The sequence below is a fragment of the Quercus lobata genome, chromosome 2, assembly GCF_001633185.2.
Source record: "Quercus lobata isolate SW786 chromosome 2, ValleyOak3.0 Primary Assembly, whole genome shotgun sequence".
NCBI classification, from domain to species: Eukaryota; Viridiplantae; Streptophyta; class Magnoliopsida; order Fagales; family Fagaceae; genus Quercus; species Quercus lobata.
In genome coordinates this window covers 90,027,909-90,043,453 of record NC_044905.1, presented here as the reverse complement: position 1 = coordinate 90,043,453, position 15,545 = coordinate 90,027,909, and the positions used below count along the sequence as shown (strand labels likewise).

Sequence of the window (15,545 nt, the reverse complement as noted above, 5' to 3'; positions counted from 1 at the left end):
TTTTTTTTTTTTGATAGTAAGAATTTACTTTTTTTTAAAATATATTTTAAGTACTAATTTTTCAAAAACACCATACATATTATCTATTTTACACTATATTTCATTAAAATATTAAATTTTCTTGATTTTTTTAATTGTTTTTATTTCTTCACACACACAATAATTACTAGTCATTCTCTTTCTTTATCCTTAAAATACGTAAAAAAAAAAACAAAAAATTAAATGCAAAATAAATAATGTCAATATAAATTTACATGATTATTGTAGTAAGTTAGCAACTATGCATTTTTTCACAACTTTAGATAAACTAATGTAGGTAAATTTTGACTTTAATTAGCTAAAGTATAGCATTTTTTTTTTCTATTATAAAAACACCTATGCTGTTCTTACATTGATAAATTTATTGTGATTATACATAAAATTTTGGGATATATTTTGTACAATTTGATACATTATTATTATTATTATTATTATTATAAAATGTATAAAAATATTATATTTAATAAAGCGTCAAATGCTTATGTGCTTTAGACATTTGAAGACAAAATCCAAATTACCCTTTGACTTCACTTGGGTAAAAAGGCATGGATGAAGGGTCAGTTAGTCATATTAATAATATTCATATTTGTGGTGCCTGGCTGCCTGGCTGCGTGGTTGTTGGTTGGTGTATTGTTTTAGTTTTGGGGTACGATCGTCCTTTTGATGGGATGGGATTCGGAGAGGTGTCATTCACATGGGTTATAATAGGGATCACTGTTGGCAGGTTGGTATCTATCAATGTTCCACATGCCCCAAATAGCTGTGATGTGATGTCTTTTGTTAAATACCCCTGGATTTACCATATATTATATATAGCTCAAGATTCTCAAAAAATAAAAAATAGGAAGAATATATTGCAAATTATACCTCTAAAGTTTGAGGTGATTAAATTTTATATCATAAAGTTTTAGAATTTGAATTTTACCTTCTGAAATTTGGTGATGTTTGGATTTTATATTTTGGCGTTTCAAAATTTGGATTTTACTCCTTATATTTTAGAAATGTTTGGATTTTACTCCTTAAAATTTTGAGGTGTTTGAATTTTATACTCTAAAGTTTCAGAATTTGAAGGTGTAAAATTCAAACAATTCTAAATTTTAGGAGGTAAAATCCAAATTCTAAAACGTCAAGGTGTAAAATCTAAACACCCAAAAACTTTAGGGGGATAAAATCCAAATTTTGAAATTTTAACAATATATATATATATAATTGAGATAATTAAATCTTTTTAAAAATACAGATAGCTCCTATTAATAAAAGAGAGTAATTTGAGGTGGTTTGGTCATATTTAGATAATAGCGATTAATGTATTAGTAAAAAAAATTATTTAAGTTGAGAAATTTAAAAAAAAAAAAGAGAAAAACTAGAAAACTCAAAATAATATTGATAAAAATAATAAAAATGACTTATCAATTGAGGAAATTATAAAATTTATAAAAATTATAAAATAGAGAAAAATAATGCAAATTACCGGATCTAAAAATGTAGAATTAAGACTTATTTTGTATATTAATTGGTTGTAGGCTTTAGAGCTAGATTTCTAGTAGTAATATACGCAATAAAACTTATACCATTTAAATGGCATGGAAAATGTACACCTTGTATTTGATTCAAAGTTTCAACAAACCTTTTTTAGAAAATCAGGTCATAGAAAAAGACAATGAAAAAATAGTAATAAATTATTATATTTCAGATTTGAATAAAACATTCGGTTCTAAAGGAGTATCTAAATAAATTAAGTTATTTATTATTATATTTCACATTGACTTACTCGACCAAAATAAAAATTATTATCTCATATAATTATAATTTAAAATAAATTTATCTCTAGTCATTTAAAATCATACATACAAATTATATATGAAATTAAGACCTGATCATCTAAATTAAATAAAATTATACTGTCGAGATTTAGTCAAGCATATATGTTTTTTAATATGTGTGCTTTTTAAATATATATAAGACACAATTATTTCTGCACCGTTTATATATGTGTGAGAGGTGGAATTTATGTGTAATATATATGTGTGTTTAGTACTGACTTTTCTTTTTCTTTTTTCTTTTTTGTTTTAGATGCGGGCATGCGGCTTACTTATAAAATGAAAATCATGACAGTTAAATATCATACAACTGTTCTTATTATTTTTAAATTAAAAGAAAAAGTCATAAATATTTTTTAGTCGAAGTATAGAAATTAAGAAATTAAACCTTTCGTTATTGCAGATTCCATGTTTTGGACAAGAAGGAAAACTTCCTCCCAGGGGGGATTTAGAATAGTAATTAAATAGTAAATACTTTTTTGAGTTTTATACTCTTTCGATATTCTATAATTTGGCATTGGTACTGAACACGGCAAGATAATTATAATAAATATTCATAAACAAAAAAAATCACTGTTTTAGAAAGCTCCTCAATCGAGATAAGATTTAAATTTTCAATCTCACTATTTTTTTTTATGCATATAATAAAACTATTGATGCACCTCAAATGATAAATTTTTAAATTCACAACTCTTTATCATGTGATCTCATTTAATAAAATTTAAAAGGAAGTTGATATTCTTTATAGATATGATAAAATTTTAACTTATAAAATCCACTCTATGATAATTATTCTTTATTATCAAGTTAAAACATCTATTCATTCTCAAAAAAAAAAGTTAAAACATCTATTGGTTTATTGTGTAGGCGATATTCGAATCCCAAATCTCTTATTCAACGAGAAAATCATTGATAGTTATTTACTTAATTGATCAAAATAGCTATAAATTATTAAGGGTACCAAAGATAATAAAAGATGACTGTCATAATAGCATTCAATTCTTTTAAAAGATAACCCCTTTATTTTAACTATTTATAAATGCTATCAAGAATCAAGCAACTTGGTGACGTTGTCTGATTTCTCTTATAACTTATAAGTAGAACTAGAATTCCCTCTTCTCCACTTGTATTAATTTTTTAAAAAATAATTATTAAAATACCAATAAGTTTTATGGTTTGAGAATATTTTGTCCCCTCAAGTAGAAAAAATATCTTATGAGATGTCTCATTGAGTGCCACTCTCACCACATATAAATCTCACATGTATGTTAGATTCATCAAATTTTAAAAAGTTACTTTATGATACGGTCACATAAAATACTTTCTCCCTCGTATAAAATTAGACAAATCTCTCCACTTACATGGATCAAAACTCAAAAGCAAAATAAAAAAATAAAAAAATTCAAGCTGCTTTAGAGCCAAACTGCTGCTTTTGAACGAGCTGGACTCATCCATACCACTGCCCATTGATTCAGAGAAAAGCTGAAACGCCGATTATTAAAGCCACTTTTAATTTAATAGAGGCCCATCTTTTTATTCCAATATCTTGGTTCGGAGGGATGAGATGCATCGGGCAGTAATACTGAGAATAGTCAGATATTTTTAATCAGCTTACGTTGAATATATCTATAGTTTGAAAGTTTATTTTTAGATACTTTTACTTGGCATTCATTATTGACTACTTAGAATTTCAAAGGACGGCAGGTGATAGATATGGAAATAATTTAAAATTGATATCAGAACGTATGAATTTTCTTAGATTTGTTGCCAAGGAATCTTATTGTAAACTTTTTTTGAGAAGAATAATCTTATGGTAGACTGAATACAGAATGAATGACTTTTGTAATATTTGATGGTAAATATGTGATATTTTTGCTAGGAATACCTTTTGCTAAAATTGAATAATAAGAAATTATATTTCTATTTTTCTTTCTTTCTTATGCATATGTATTTTTGACGGATTATTATTATTATTATTATTATCATAGACAATGAAAACATAGAGAATCAAAAATAAAATAAAATAAATTGGTGCCTCCAACTCATCATGGCAATAATGTTCAAATTTTAAATTTGTAGGTGCACCTTTTCTTTTTGTTGCATGTGGCAATCATTATACATTAAACTGAGTAAGTAAATGGTCCCCATCCAATTCACCATTTTAAAATAGAGTTGTGCTTTTCTCAAAATGGAAAGGCCAGTTTTGTAGTTTTATCAAAAAACAAGGTTAGGATCAAACCTTAATTCAAAACTAGCTGTCTTTAGCCACAGCTGGAAGTATTAGTTTTTTTCTTTTCTTTTCTTGATTCTAAGCAACCTCCCTTTCTTCCCATTCCTGGTTCTAAAGACAAGAATTTGTTACTAAAGAGTAATCCTTAAGTTACTTATGGTTTATAAGAATAGATCTTGTACATATAGCCATTTATTGTCTTCAAACACCTGGCACCCACATGGGCCATTTGATTAATAGGACAGGCAACACTTATAAGTATAATTTTAAAAAAAAAAAAAATTATTTTTATCACTCTTATATCCAAATGATTGAATTTGGTGGAAGTCAAACTTCTTGTAGTTCAATGGTATAGTTTAGTTCAAATCCTCCTTACTCTATTTGTTGTCTTGGTTTAATTATAAAATATCAATTATTAAGAGCGGACGTCATTGGTCGATACTTTCAAAAAAAAATATTATTCATTATAAGTAAAAAAAATACTCATTGTAAGTAAAAAGATCAAATTTGTAAAGTTACAATTTATCAAGAACATTATAGCCTGTTTTGTGTATGTGTAAATATTATACAAATGGATCAACCTATTCTAGAAACTTGATTCTGTTCAGTCTCATCATCTTGGTACACATATATGATATATGAAGATTGTTGGGTAAAATATAATAACCACTCCTAAGGTTTAGGGTAATACCAAGTACTACCAAACTTTTTCAAAAGTATTCAATTTTCTCCTTAAGCAAAAACAACACTAAACTCCGTTTAAAAGTTCATTACTCTTTTAAGTACTCTACTTCTTTCCAAAAAAATTTCTTGGGAAAATTTTTAGGTATTTCTCTCATATTTATGGTGGACCTACCATTAATTTAATGAGCGAACCCCATTATTAATACGAGAAGAGAGAGCACAATTTCACTACACTCCAAAAATACATAAGAATTATTCATTTTTTTATAGAAAAATTACTCATTTTCTTAATGGCATAAAATTGTATTATAATAATTATATGCACAAAGAAAATGTTTGAATGATCAATGATAAATAAATAGTAGTCATAGATAAAAAAGGAAAAGAAAAGCCAAGAAATTTTCAAATAAAGAAAAGCCAAGGCATATTTTTTTAAAAAATATCATACTACCTTACATAGCGAAAACTAAGTATAACTTTTGTATTTTACCTTTTTCTTTTTAATATCAAATTTTTGGTGCATTACCCAAGTTGACTTTTTGTCGTTGAATTTCTTATTCATGTTAACCGTTTATAAAAATGTTTGTAATTCATAATTTTTTTAAAGAGAAGTGATACGTTAATTACATTTTTACAACAATTCATAAATGTTACGTTGTTATTGATTCTAATTTGAAATCAAAATTGAATTTTTTTTTTTTTTTTGTCAACATATAACAACTAATAACATTGTAACCACTTGAAACTTGTTGTGTAAACGTTATAAAAATATTATGGACGTAACATTTTTCTTTTCTTTAATAGATAGATCAGCTCAGGTTACTAACTATTTTGGTTTAATCAGATAATTAATTTTAAGAGAGGATCTCATTTAAAAAAAGAGTGGTGTTACGTCCATAATATTTTTACAACAAATCATAGGTGGTTAGTTGTTATTGGTTCAAATTTGAACCTAACACCAAAATTATTTTTTTGCCCCAACAATAACAATCAGTAACAACCTACCACTTAAGATTTGTTGTAAAAATATTATGAAAATATTATGGATATATTATTTCTCTTAAAAAAAAAAGAAAAAAAAAAAAGAGGGGAGGATCTCCTTGTAGCAACGTGGCGAATCAAAAGGGAGAGAGTGGAGTAAGAAGGAAGAAGGAAGCATAAAAAAGAGAGTGCAGAGAATCAAAAAAGTCTCTAATTTTTAACTCTACTAAGATAGGATAGAGTTAGAAAGAGAGGATAATGCAAAATTTCTTACATTTGCCGTATTTTTCTGACACACAGATACATAAGATCGATAAATAGATAGAAGATAGAGAAAACTGGCATAGATATACACAATAAAAAAAAAAAAATTACGCAAGAGTCTTTTTCCCCCAAAAAAATAAAATAAAGTTAAAAAAAAAACACTACATTATTATTATTATTATTATTATTATTATTTAATTAAAAAAAAAAACACAGTGTCAGACGCCGACGACCCAACCAAACCGAACTCAATTGTTTGGTCGACTTTTCTCTGGTCGCAGACACACCAGTCTCCACCTCTCTTTATATTTCTCTTTCTCTACTCTCTCTCTCTCTCTCTCTCTTCCTCTCTCTCTCTCATTGATTGAGTTACAGGTAATTCGAGCTTTCTGATCTCTCTCTCTGTCTTTCTTTGCTTCTGTGTTTTGTCTATGTTTTTTTTTTTGTTTTTCAAATATTGGAGCTTTAACTATGAATGTAATTGTTGAATTGTACCGTAGATTTCTTACTCTTTTGCCTTTCTTTCTCTTCAGATCTTTGATGAGTATCTCTGATGCTTTTGTTTGTTTTTAGAATCAAACTTCTTTTGCATTTGTGGCCTCATTCTTCGTTGTTTTGGTGGTGGGTGGTTGTTCTGTCATGCATATATATGCTTTTATTCATGTGACTTCGATGAGTTTTTTCTATCAGAAATTTGAAAGCTTGTGTCTTTTTTTCTTTTCAAATAGAATAATGATTACTCATTGATTGTTTATAAAACTTGTTGAATTTTGGTTTTTAATGGTAACCATTTTGTGGTCAATGATGAAATTCTATCTGGGCTGGATCTGATTAGAGTTAAAAGAGCTTCATTCTTTAATTTTAAAAAAATTGTGGTTTGTTAAGGAATTATATTAAACTTTGGTGTAGGTTTGTGTTTGATGTCACTAAATTTGTTTTTTGGGGAGTGGGATTTTGTTTTATTATGTTTGGGTGGGTAATGGGGTTTTATACAAGTGAACCCAGGTTAAGTGTTTTTTGTGTTTTATTGTAGAATTTCAGGGTTGAGAAGTAGAGAATGTCAGGTGGGGGTACTCAAAATAGCTTGAGAAAAGCACTTGGAGCCATCAAGGACACCACCACAGTGTCATTGGCTAAAGTCAACAGTGATTACAAGGTATACAGGTTACATACAATGCTTTTGAGGGCTCTTTGAACTGTGGATGTATCTAACTATCTGGGTGTGGCAAAAAACATTGCAGGAATTGGACATTGCTATTGTTAAAGCCACGAATCATGTTGAGAGCCCAGCAAAAGAAAGACACATTAGAGGTGGGTGCTCTCTCTTGTTCTCTATTGGAGGTGGGACGCAATTATGTGCTTGATTCGTTGGTGATCTTTAAGTAGAAGTAATTTGTTGAATGGGGCCCTGATGGATTTTATTATTTTTTCCTTTGCAGCTATTTTCTCTGCTATTTCAGCTACAAGACCTCGGGCAGATGTTGCTTACTGCATCCATGCTCTTGCTAGGCGGTTAGCAAAGACACATAATTGGGCGGTATGTGCTTCACCTCAATGATACTTTATCATAAGATGAATGAGCATAGGGTTTTATCCTTCATTATCTGAAGTAAATCAAGAATTTCTTTATCATTCTATAGACTATAGTTGTTTTAATTTTGAATAGGAGAAATAATAAATGTGATTAAATTGTTAGGAGCCCTTGATTATATAGAGCAGTGTTCTTTTATGCAATTGAAGGTATAGCTTGTAACCTTTAGGGGGAGACTTCATGTATGGTCATATTTTCTTCAGTTATTCTGTATCTATAGTTATAATGATCTTGGTCTTCATCTTCCCTATCAAACAAATCTAGCCAAAAGAAGCCACTTTAAATATAATGTTCATAAACTTTGCTATCCTACAGAATTGTGCATGTGACTAGAATGGTCTGATGTGAGATGCAAGTTGTTTCCTTAAGAAACCAATTAGTTAAAAGAAATTGTGAAACAATAAGGTACTCATGTGTGGTTAATATGCTTTACCATTGGAGTAATTTCTCATTATTGACTGCATTTATTGTTGTCCAGTTTGTAATGAGGGATTTGATTTAATGAGAGTGGTAGTAGTGATAGTTAAGCACTTCAGAGTGGTGATGACTGTGGTTTATATATGAATATTTGTTGATCTGGTGATGAACTACATGATTATTTATTCATTATGTATGATTATCAATTTGATGTATGTGCTTATTGTTGAAATTTGGTTTACTGATTATTGGTTGTTTAGGTTGCATTGAAAACTTTGATTGTAATTCATCGTGCTTTGAGGGAAGTTGACCCTACATTTCATGAAGAACTCATTAATTATGGAAGAAGCAGAAGCCATATGCTTAACATGGCTCATTTCAAAGATGATTCCAGTCCAAATGGTACCAAATTCCTCTCACCCATTGTAGACACTTTTCTATTGAAGAATTGGGTATTTTATTTTTATTTTTGAGATTGTTTTGATCTGCTGTGCAGCATGGGATTATTCTGCTTGGGTCCGTACTTATGCCTTATATTTGGAGGAGAGACTGGAGTGCTTTCGTGTATTGAAGTATGACGTTGAGACAGATCGCCCTGTAAGAAGTTTGATCCTTTTATAAAGATCTTTCATTTTTGAATTTTGATTTCTCTCTCTCTCTCTCTCTCTCGCTCTCTCTCTCTCTCTCTCTCTCTCACACACACACACACACACACACACATTTAAATTGGTACTTTCCAGCTAAATATTGCATTTTGACAGTTCAAAATCAAGAAAGTGTAAGCTTTTGATAGGTACTAATAGGTTAATTTCTGACGAAGCTAATCAGGAAGTGACCCCCCTCTTCAAAATGGTAGATTCAGAAGGATCAAATTTTGTCACCCTTTTCCTCCCTACACTCTTTATAGTAGTGTCACACTGGCATTGGTAGTGAATTACTAGATGCACAAATTCTTTTAGTTCGTGCTGTCATTTTCAAAACTGCGTCAATAATACTTGCCTGTGTCACTTTTTGGATATGGATCATGCATTACAACTTATCCCCCTAAAAATGTCTTTGAAAGGGCTCTGCAAGTGGTTTCCAGCACTATATCTCAATTGTAGTTGCATGCTCGTCTATCCTCTTTATGTAACTTTGCTTGATATGCGTGAGTCTAAATTTACACAATTTGAAGGATCCTGCCAGATGTTTATTTCTACATTTCTCTTGCGTTGCATTTGACTTGTGAAACTCTAGATTGGTGATCTTGTGGAAGAAGTAGATTATAGGAAATTGATAGCTGCAAATTTGATGCAGAGAACGAAAGATCTGGATGCTGCTGAACTGCTTGAACATTTGCCATCTTTGCAACAGCTACTTTACCGTGTGCTTGGTTGCCAGGTAATTTCTTGAGTTCAATCAGTTCAAGATGGATGTGATTATGGTAGAATGTTATTTAAGCACAAGTTATGGGTGCCAGCACATGTCAATTATAGGTTAAATTTAACTTTTTTATTGGGTGCTATCCTTTGTGGACTTGGTCTAAATTTAACATGATCCTAGACTCATCTAATGGGAAAATTTAATGATACTTTGTGCAGCCACAAGGGGCAGCAATTCACAACTTTGTGATTCAGTTAGCACTGTCATTGGTGGGTGAAACTTGTAACCATTTTGCTTATCCTTAATTTTAGCTTTAATCAACTTCACATTATTCTTGTTTCCCCTGACAGAATTTTATCATTTAAACAGGTTGCTATAGAAAGCATTAAAATTTACCAAGCTATAAGTGATGGTACTGTCAATTTGGTTGATAAGGTAGGATGCAATCTTGGCTTTTTATGTAAAAAAATTGGATATTGAGCATAAAAGTCTTTATGATAACCTTAATTTCTGACAGTTCTTTGAGATGCAACGCCCTGATGCTTTGAGGGCTTTGGATATATACAGAAGGGCTGGGCAGCAGGTAATATCTTCTATGAATATTTGTTCTAATACAGACTGTTGTTTAGTTTTAATGGCATAGGAATTTACTTTATGTCATTTTCTATTCTCTATATTTTCAGGCCGAGCGACTATCAGAATTCTATGAAATATGTAAAAATCTTGATATTGGACGTGGAGAGAGGTTTATTAAGATTGAGCAGGTTTAATGTCTCACTTGTGGTGCCTTCTGGAACAGATATTTCTGTCTTTGAGTTTTTTGTCGTTGATTTTAACTAAAATTTTTTATTGAGAGAACTATTTGTTCTTGTTGAAGCCCCCTGCATCTTTTCTACAAGCTATGGAAGAGTATGTGAGAGAAGCTCCACGGGGTTCATCATTTGTCAAGGATCAAGTATGGAACTGCTCTTTGTCAAACTTTCTTAGATTTGGATATGAAGATTTTAACTAGACATAATTTTCTATGTTGCTTTATTATATGAAAACGGGAAAGCAAAAGAACATCAGATATCCTTAATAATCTGTCCAAACCTAGCTACTGGTTGCAACAGCAAAAAACTACAAAATTTTGGCTTATTGTCACTAGGGCAGGCATGTGTAGGTTTGCAGTTTGCACACATGACATTTCATATTTTGTTTGATAACAAAAACAAAATATGAAACTTCATGTTTTGTAATGTTTAGCCTATATTTCTTTTTTAATAAAAGGATAATGCACCATTCTGTGCATATTGGACAATTAGGTATCAGTTGGAGCGAATTGTGTTCATTATTCACATTTCCTGTTGGGTTTCCCCTAGAGTTCTCTTATTTTGTTTGGAATTTTTTGCATTATCTTTGTGGCATATGCCACTTAATAGTTGTTTAAATGTTATCTTTTTTGGAAAACTTTAATCCTAGTGAACTGTGGAAAAATTCTTCAACATTTTGTTTTAGTTTATTGAAGGAATTGTAATCCTGGTGTCGTCATTGTTCAGAATAATAATTATTCTGACCATATCAATTTGTTCTGATTCTTATTTTAAACCATGTAGGTGGTTAACAATAAAATAGCTTCCCCCAATGTAGTCTTGGCCATAGAAGATAAGAAGTCCCCAGAGGTGCAGGAGGCACGTCCTGAATCGCCTCCTCCACCTCCAGCTGAACCAGTCAAAAAAGAAGATGCTGTAACCGAACCACCTGATTTGTTGGTAATTCTCAAAATCTTTCTTTCGTGTATTTTGCATACTATTATATTGGAAAGTTTTCAGTTAAACTGAATCTTATGTTTATGTGTAACATATTTTTATCTCGGAAAAATTAAAATATAGTCGAACATACCTTTTTACTGCTAGCATGCCTATAAACTTGATGAGTCCTTCATAGTTTCCCTAAGGTGACCTTTTTTTCTCGGTTTCTAGGGTTTGAATGATCCTACTCCTGAAGCTGCAGAACTAGATGAGAAGAACGCTATGGCTTTGGCTATTGTTCCAGTTGGTAAGTCATTTTTCCATTTTTTAGTTTATCCAATTGATTTGTAATGCTTAGCCTGCACTGAAGGTTGAGAACTGAATTTTGTTCCAGATAGAGTCAACTTGAACTGGTTCTGTTCCAGGATTGAGAGAGATTATTCTAAATAATAAAGCTCTAGCTGGAAATTTAAGGAAATTGAGAATATAAGCTTTAGTTTGCCAATTGGATTAAGCTTTAATCAAGATTTAAAAATTTGTAAATTTATAGGGGCGAGCTCATATGTTTTCTGCTGGTGGTTGTTACAGATATTCATCCAACATCTACTGCTCCAATTCAAGCTAATGGAACTACAGGCTGGGAGTTGGCGCTTGTTACAGCTCCAAGCTCAAATGAGACTGCTGCGGCTGCCAGTAAACTGGTATTTAAGATGTTTACATTTTCTTACATTTAACGGCTATAGTAAACACACACACGCTCACAGAGATGCACAGCAAACGCAAGTTAGCTGTTTCAGTAATGAGCGAGATTGCTGTTTTGCTATTGAATGATGCTTTTGGCTGAGCATAATGACTGATACTTCACTAATTCTTTCCAACTCTATTGATATTGAAAATAGGCGGGAGGATTAGACAAGCTTACACTAGACAGCCTTTATGACGATGCAATCAGAAGAAGCAACCAGAATGTAAGCTACAACCCTTGGGAGCCAGTCCCAATGGCTGGTGTCATGATGCATCCAACAGCACAAGATCCGTTCTATTCCTCAAACACAGTGGCTGCACCACATAATGTACAAATGGCAGCAATGGCCAACCAGCAACAGGCTTTCATGTTGCAGCAGCAGCAGCAGATGATGATGATGGGTCCACAACAACCACCGGCTTCAAATCCTTTCGGAGCTCCTTATGGAGCCACTGTCCACCCGTATGGCTCAGGTATGCCTGTTCAAGCGTACAATCCATATACAGGCCTTATCTAGATCATTTGTCCAGAGAAACACATTCTTTATCAGGAAACATGTGGAGATTAGTCGGTTCTATAAATATTGAGAGTGCAAAATATGAAGATTAGATAGATGTGTACCATATGTTGTGTATGTGCAGTAGTTAGCTAGGGTGAGATTCTTTGTTTAATAATTAGAGGGGAGAGGGCTTTGGATCATTTGATTATTCTATGGACAAGAAGGTTGGTAATAATGTTTTCCTGACTACTTTGGATTTTGGAATTTTTTGAACCTGCTCTATTGTTCATGCCTAAGCAGGAAATTTATTCTTGTTAATTTCTGATATTCCTCTCTTCCGCCCTCTTTTTTTGGTCTTTTATTATTTATTTTTATAGATTATAGGAATGATTTGTAAACTATGGCTGTTGATACTACATTCATGTAATGAATAGGCATTTCAATTTGTGGCTCCTGGTCAGCTTTGGTTTGACATTTATTTCCACTGTCACCTCTTATTTTCAACTATTTGTTAGTGTACTTTTGTGTTTTTTTTTTTTAATATACTTATAATAAGGTCTATAACTTGTTGATTGAGAATCCTACAACCACCATTACTTCCCAAAGATGGCAAGGTCTTTTTTTTTTTCTTTGGTTTGGTTTAGACTTTTCTTCCTAATAACTTTCACATTATATTTCAGTTAATGAATGTACTTGATTAACCAACCAACCAATTGTTAATCAACCAATAAAAGATATCACGTTTAAATTGCAATTTGCTGCCTCCTGTTTTTGAAGCTTGAAGGCACGATAGTTGTATTGCTTTTGTTTTTGTTTAGCCTTATTGAAATGGCAGTTTGTCAAAAAGAGATATCACATTTAATTTTTTGAAGGGTAGTTTGGTGAAGAGAAGGAAGGTTGAATTAAGCTTCTAATAAGTTCCATTTCCTACCCCCAGCAAATATTACAAACAGTTTGTTGAAACTTGACATAATTTCTAACAATTTATTTTTTCAATGGTTAAAGCTTATTCGATGATTAGTTCATAATAAAAATAGTATTAATAATTCAATTACATAAAAAAGATATTGTTAGTTGATTTATCAAATTTTAAATATAAAATATAAATACTTATTTATTATTATTAGTAATATGTGTGATATTAATCATGTTTATTTTTACAGTGGATTTATAAATCTTTATAGTGAATTAATATTGATAGGAACTTTCCCATATTCCTTACGCAATGGCTCACAGTGACAGATATCCTGAATTCATGTACTTGGCTCTTGTGGATTAGACAGCCCAACGCTCTTTAAAACTGAGTTTGGCTTTGGGACTTGGGAGTGATGTGATAGTGATGAGTGATGTTTCCAAGGCAATTGACACACTCAAAAGTTGTTGGCCTCAAAAGGATCAAAGGTCAACACTGCTTCTACTTTATGCGCTAAAAATTATGATAAAAAAAGTGGGTAAAATATTATTTAAATAGTATAATATAAAGTAAAAACAATTTTTTTTGTCTTTCTTTGGGAGGAAAAGTATATACAAGCTGAACTCATAAAATCAATTATAAATATTACCGTAAAATGTACAAATAAAAAAAAAAATGATCAAAATGAAAACCAATATCGTTTGCTTAAAAAAAAAAATTTTGTTTAGGTTTATTTCAGATGCACCCCTTATATTAACAATTTACTAATATTATTGTTAAACAAGTTTAAGTTCGAGAATTGATGAAATTATTATTCTTTTTGTTGTATACCCCATCTATTGTGATGGATGGAAAGTGACCAAATAATTTAAATAAAAAAAACTATCTAAAAATTTAAAACTAATTTTAAATATTTTTTCTTTAAATTAAAATTAAAACAAAAAGACAAAAACACATTTAGTAGTTTCATCATTTTTGAAAAATCATGATCAAGGTTGTGAAAATCGGACTGGATCGTATGGTCGGACCGAATTAATCAGGAACGGGTCATCATTATGGTTTTTTAACATAAAAAACCGGAATTATCTCTTTTGCAGTGAACCGTCTGAACTTCGATTCAACCGTACGGTTTGTTGAATCGTGCACGATTTTTTCGGTTTTCTTCTCACAAAATTTTGCTAAAAAAATCTCTGTCTTGATCTCGTTTTTCCACCACAAAAAGCTCTACTGTCACTAGATCTAACCATTAGAAGGATCGTTTTTCTTGTTTGGAGATGAAAGATCGAGAGGGGAGGGAGAGAGAGAGGCGAGAGTGATAGAGATAACAAAGTAACAGAGAAGGAAAACTGATAGAGAATAGGTGGAGTGAACAAAGTGAGAGCACTCGCAGCAGTAGTGCTATATTGCTATATTGTTATATTTTAGCTCATCAAACACCAAAATGATGCTCCAGCAGTGGAGCTAAATCTTTTTTTTTTTAGCTCCATTGCTACAGTGCTCATCTATAGATAGATGTGCACTGTTCATGAGAGCTAAAAAAATATATATTATTTTATTCTACCGGTGATTAAAATAATTCCACTTGCATTTTTTTTTTCATTCTTTTATCCGTACCTCTCTCTCTCTCATTCACTCTCATCTCATCTCTAACTCTGAAGCTCATCTCTCTCAATTCACTCTCTCAACTCCCACCGAAGCTCGACATCACCGACCCACCAGCCGTCCCAAACTGTCGATTAGCCTCAAACCCACGCCGCCATCCGCCTTAGACCCATGCCGCCGATCGCCTCAGACCCACTTCTCTCTCTCTCTCTCTCTCTATTTTTAGCTCTGATTGGGTCCCACATTACCTGACTCACCTCAAATTGGAGCATTCCGTTTCGCTTTGCACTTATCATCACTATTTATGATCACTGATCGATGATCGGCACAAGTCTCGTCGGTTGGTACCGAATCGGACAGAGTATCAGGCATGGGTTTCGGTTTGGCTGTGTTGATTTTTCTAGGTTTTTGTTTTGTTCTTCTTCACTGGTTTTGATGGGCACGGTGGGGTTGTGGTTGTGCAGTGATTTTTATGGGTTTGATGGTGGTTATGGTGGTGTGTTGGTGGTTGAATGAAATATTATTTTATTGTAGTGTTTATATTATTTTATTGTGTTAAAAGGTAAAATAGCTCTACTGCAATAAAGTGTGAGAAGATAAGAGCAACCACATCAATCCATGTATTTTACACATCCATTTTTACACTAAAAACCTACTTTTTCTATTTT

General features: G+C 31.5%; 1 protein-coding gene across 3 annotated transcripts; it reads left to right on the top strand.

Annotated features, from left to right (window-relative positions):
• The first annotated feature begins 6,219 nt into the window (after nucleotides 1-6,219).
• LOC115977114 (putative clathrin assembly protein At5g35200) lies at nucleotides 6,220-12,840 on the top strand. Of its 3 annotated transcripts, none has more exons than XM_031098780.1 (16): nucleotides 6,220-6,387; nucleotides 7,052-7,174; nucleotides 7,260-7,359; nucleotides 7,458-7,555; nucleotides 8,287-8,428; nucleotides 8,523-8,623; nucleotides 9,323-9,406; nucleotides 9,607-9,657; nucleotides 9,758-9,823; nucleotides 9,906-9,971; nucleotides 10,072-10,152; nucleotides 10,266-10,343; nucleotides 10,984-11,139; nucleotides 11,350-11,425; nucleotides 11,707-11,819; nucleotides 12,018-12,840. In XM_031098780.1, exons 2-16 carry the CDS (start codon nucleotides 7,076-7,078, stop codon nucleotides 12,378-12,380), a joined length of 1,674 nt encoding a protein of 557 aa, XP_030954640.1. In that variant the 5' UTR covers nucleotides 6,220-6,387; nucleotides 7,052-7,075; the 3' UTR covers nucleotides 12,381-12,840. The 3 variants fall into 3 exon arrangements, with proteins under 3 accessions (XP_030954640.1, XP_030954638.1, XP_030954641.1); XM_031098778.1 differs by having other exon boundaries at nucleotides 6,220-6,393; XM_031098781.1 differs by having other exon boundaries at nucleotides 6,221-6,393; nucleotides 7,260-7,329.
• The last annotated feature ends 2,705 nt before the right edge of the window (nucleotides 12,841-15,545 follow it).

Bases quoted from the DNA above. Each gene is read 5' to 3' on its own strand.
- LOC115977114 (XM_031098780.1), top strand. From the start codon at position 7,076: ATGTCAGGTGGGGGTACTCAAAATAGCTTGAGAAAAGCACTTGGAGCC. The intron at 8,429-8,522 runs GTACCAAATTCC...TCTGCTGTGCAG, and splicing joins AGATGATTCCAGTCCAAATG to CATGGGATTATTCTGCTTGG. The intron at 10,344-10,983 runs GTATGGAACTGC...TAAACCATGTAG, and splicing joins CATCATTTGTCAAGGATCAA to GTGGTTAACAATAAAATAGC.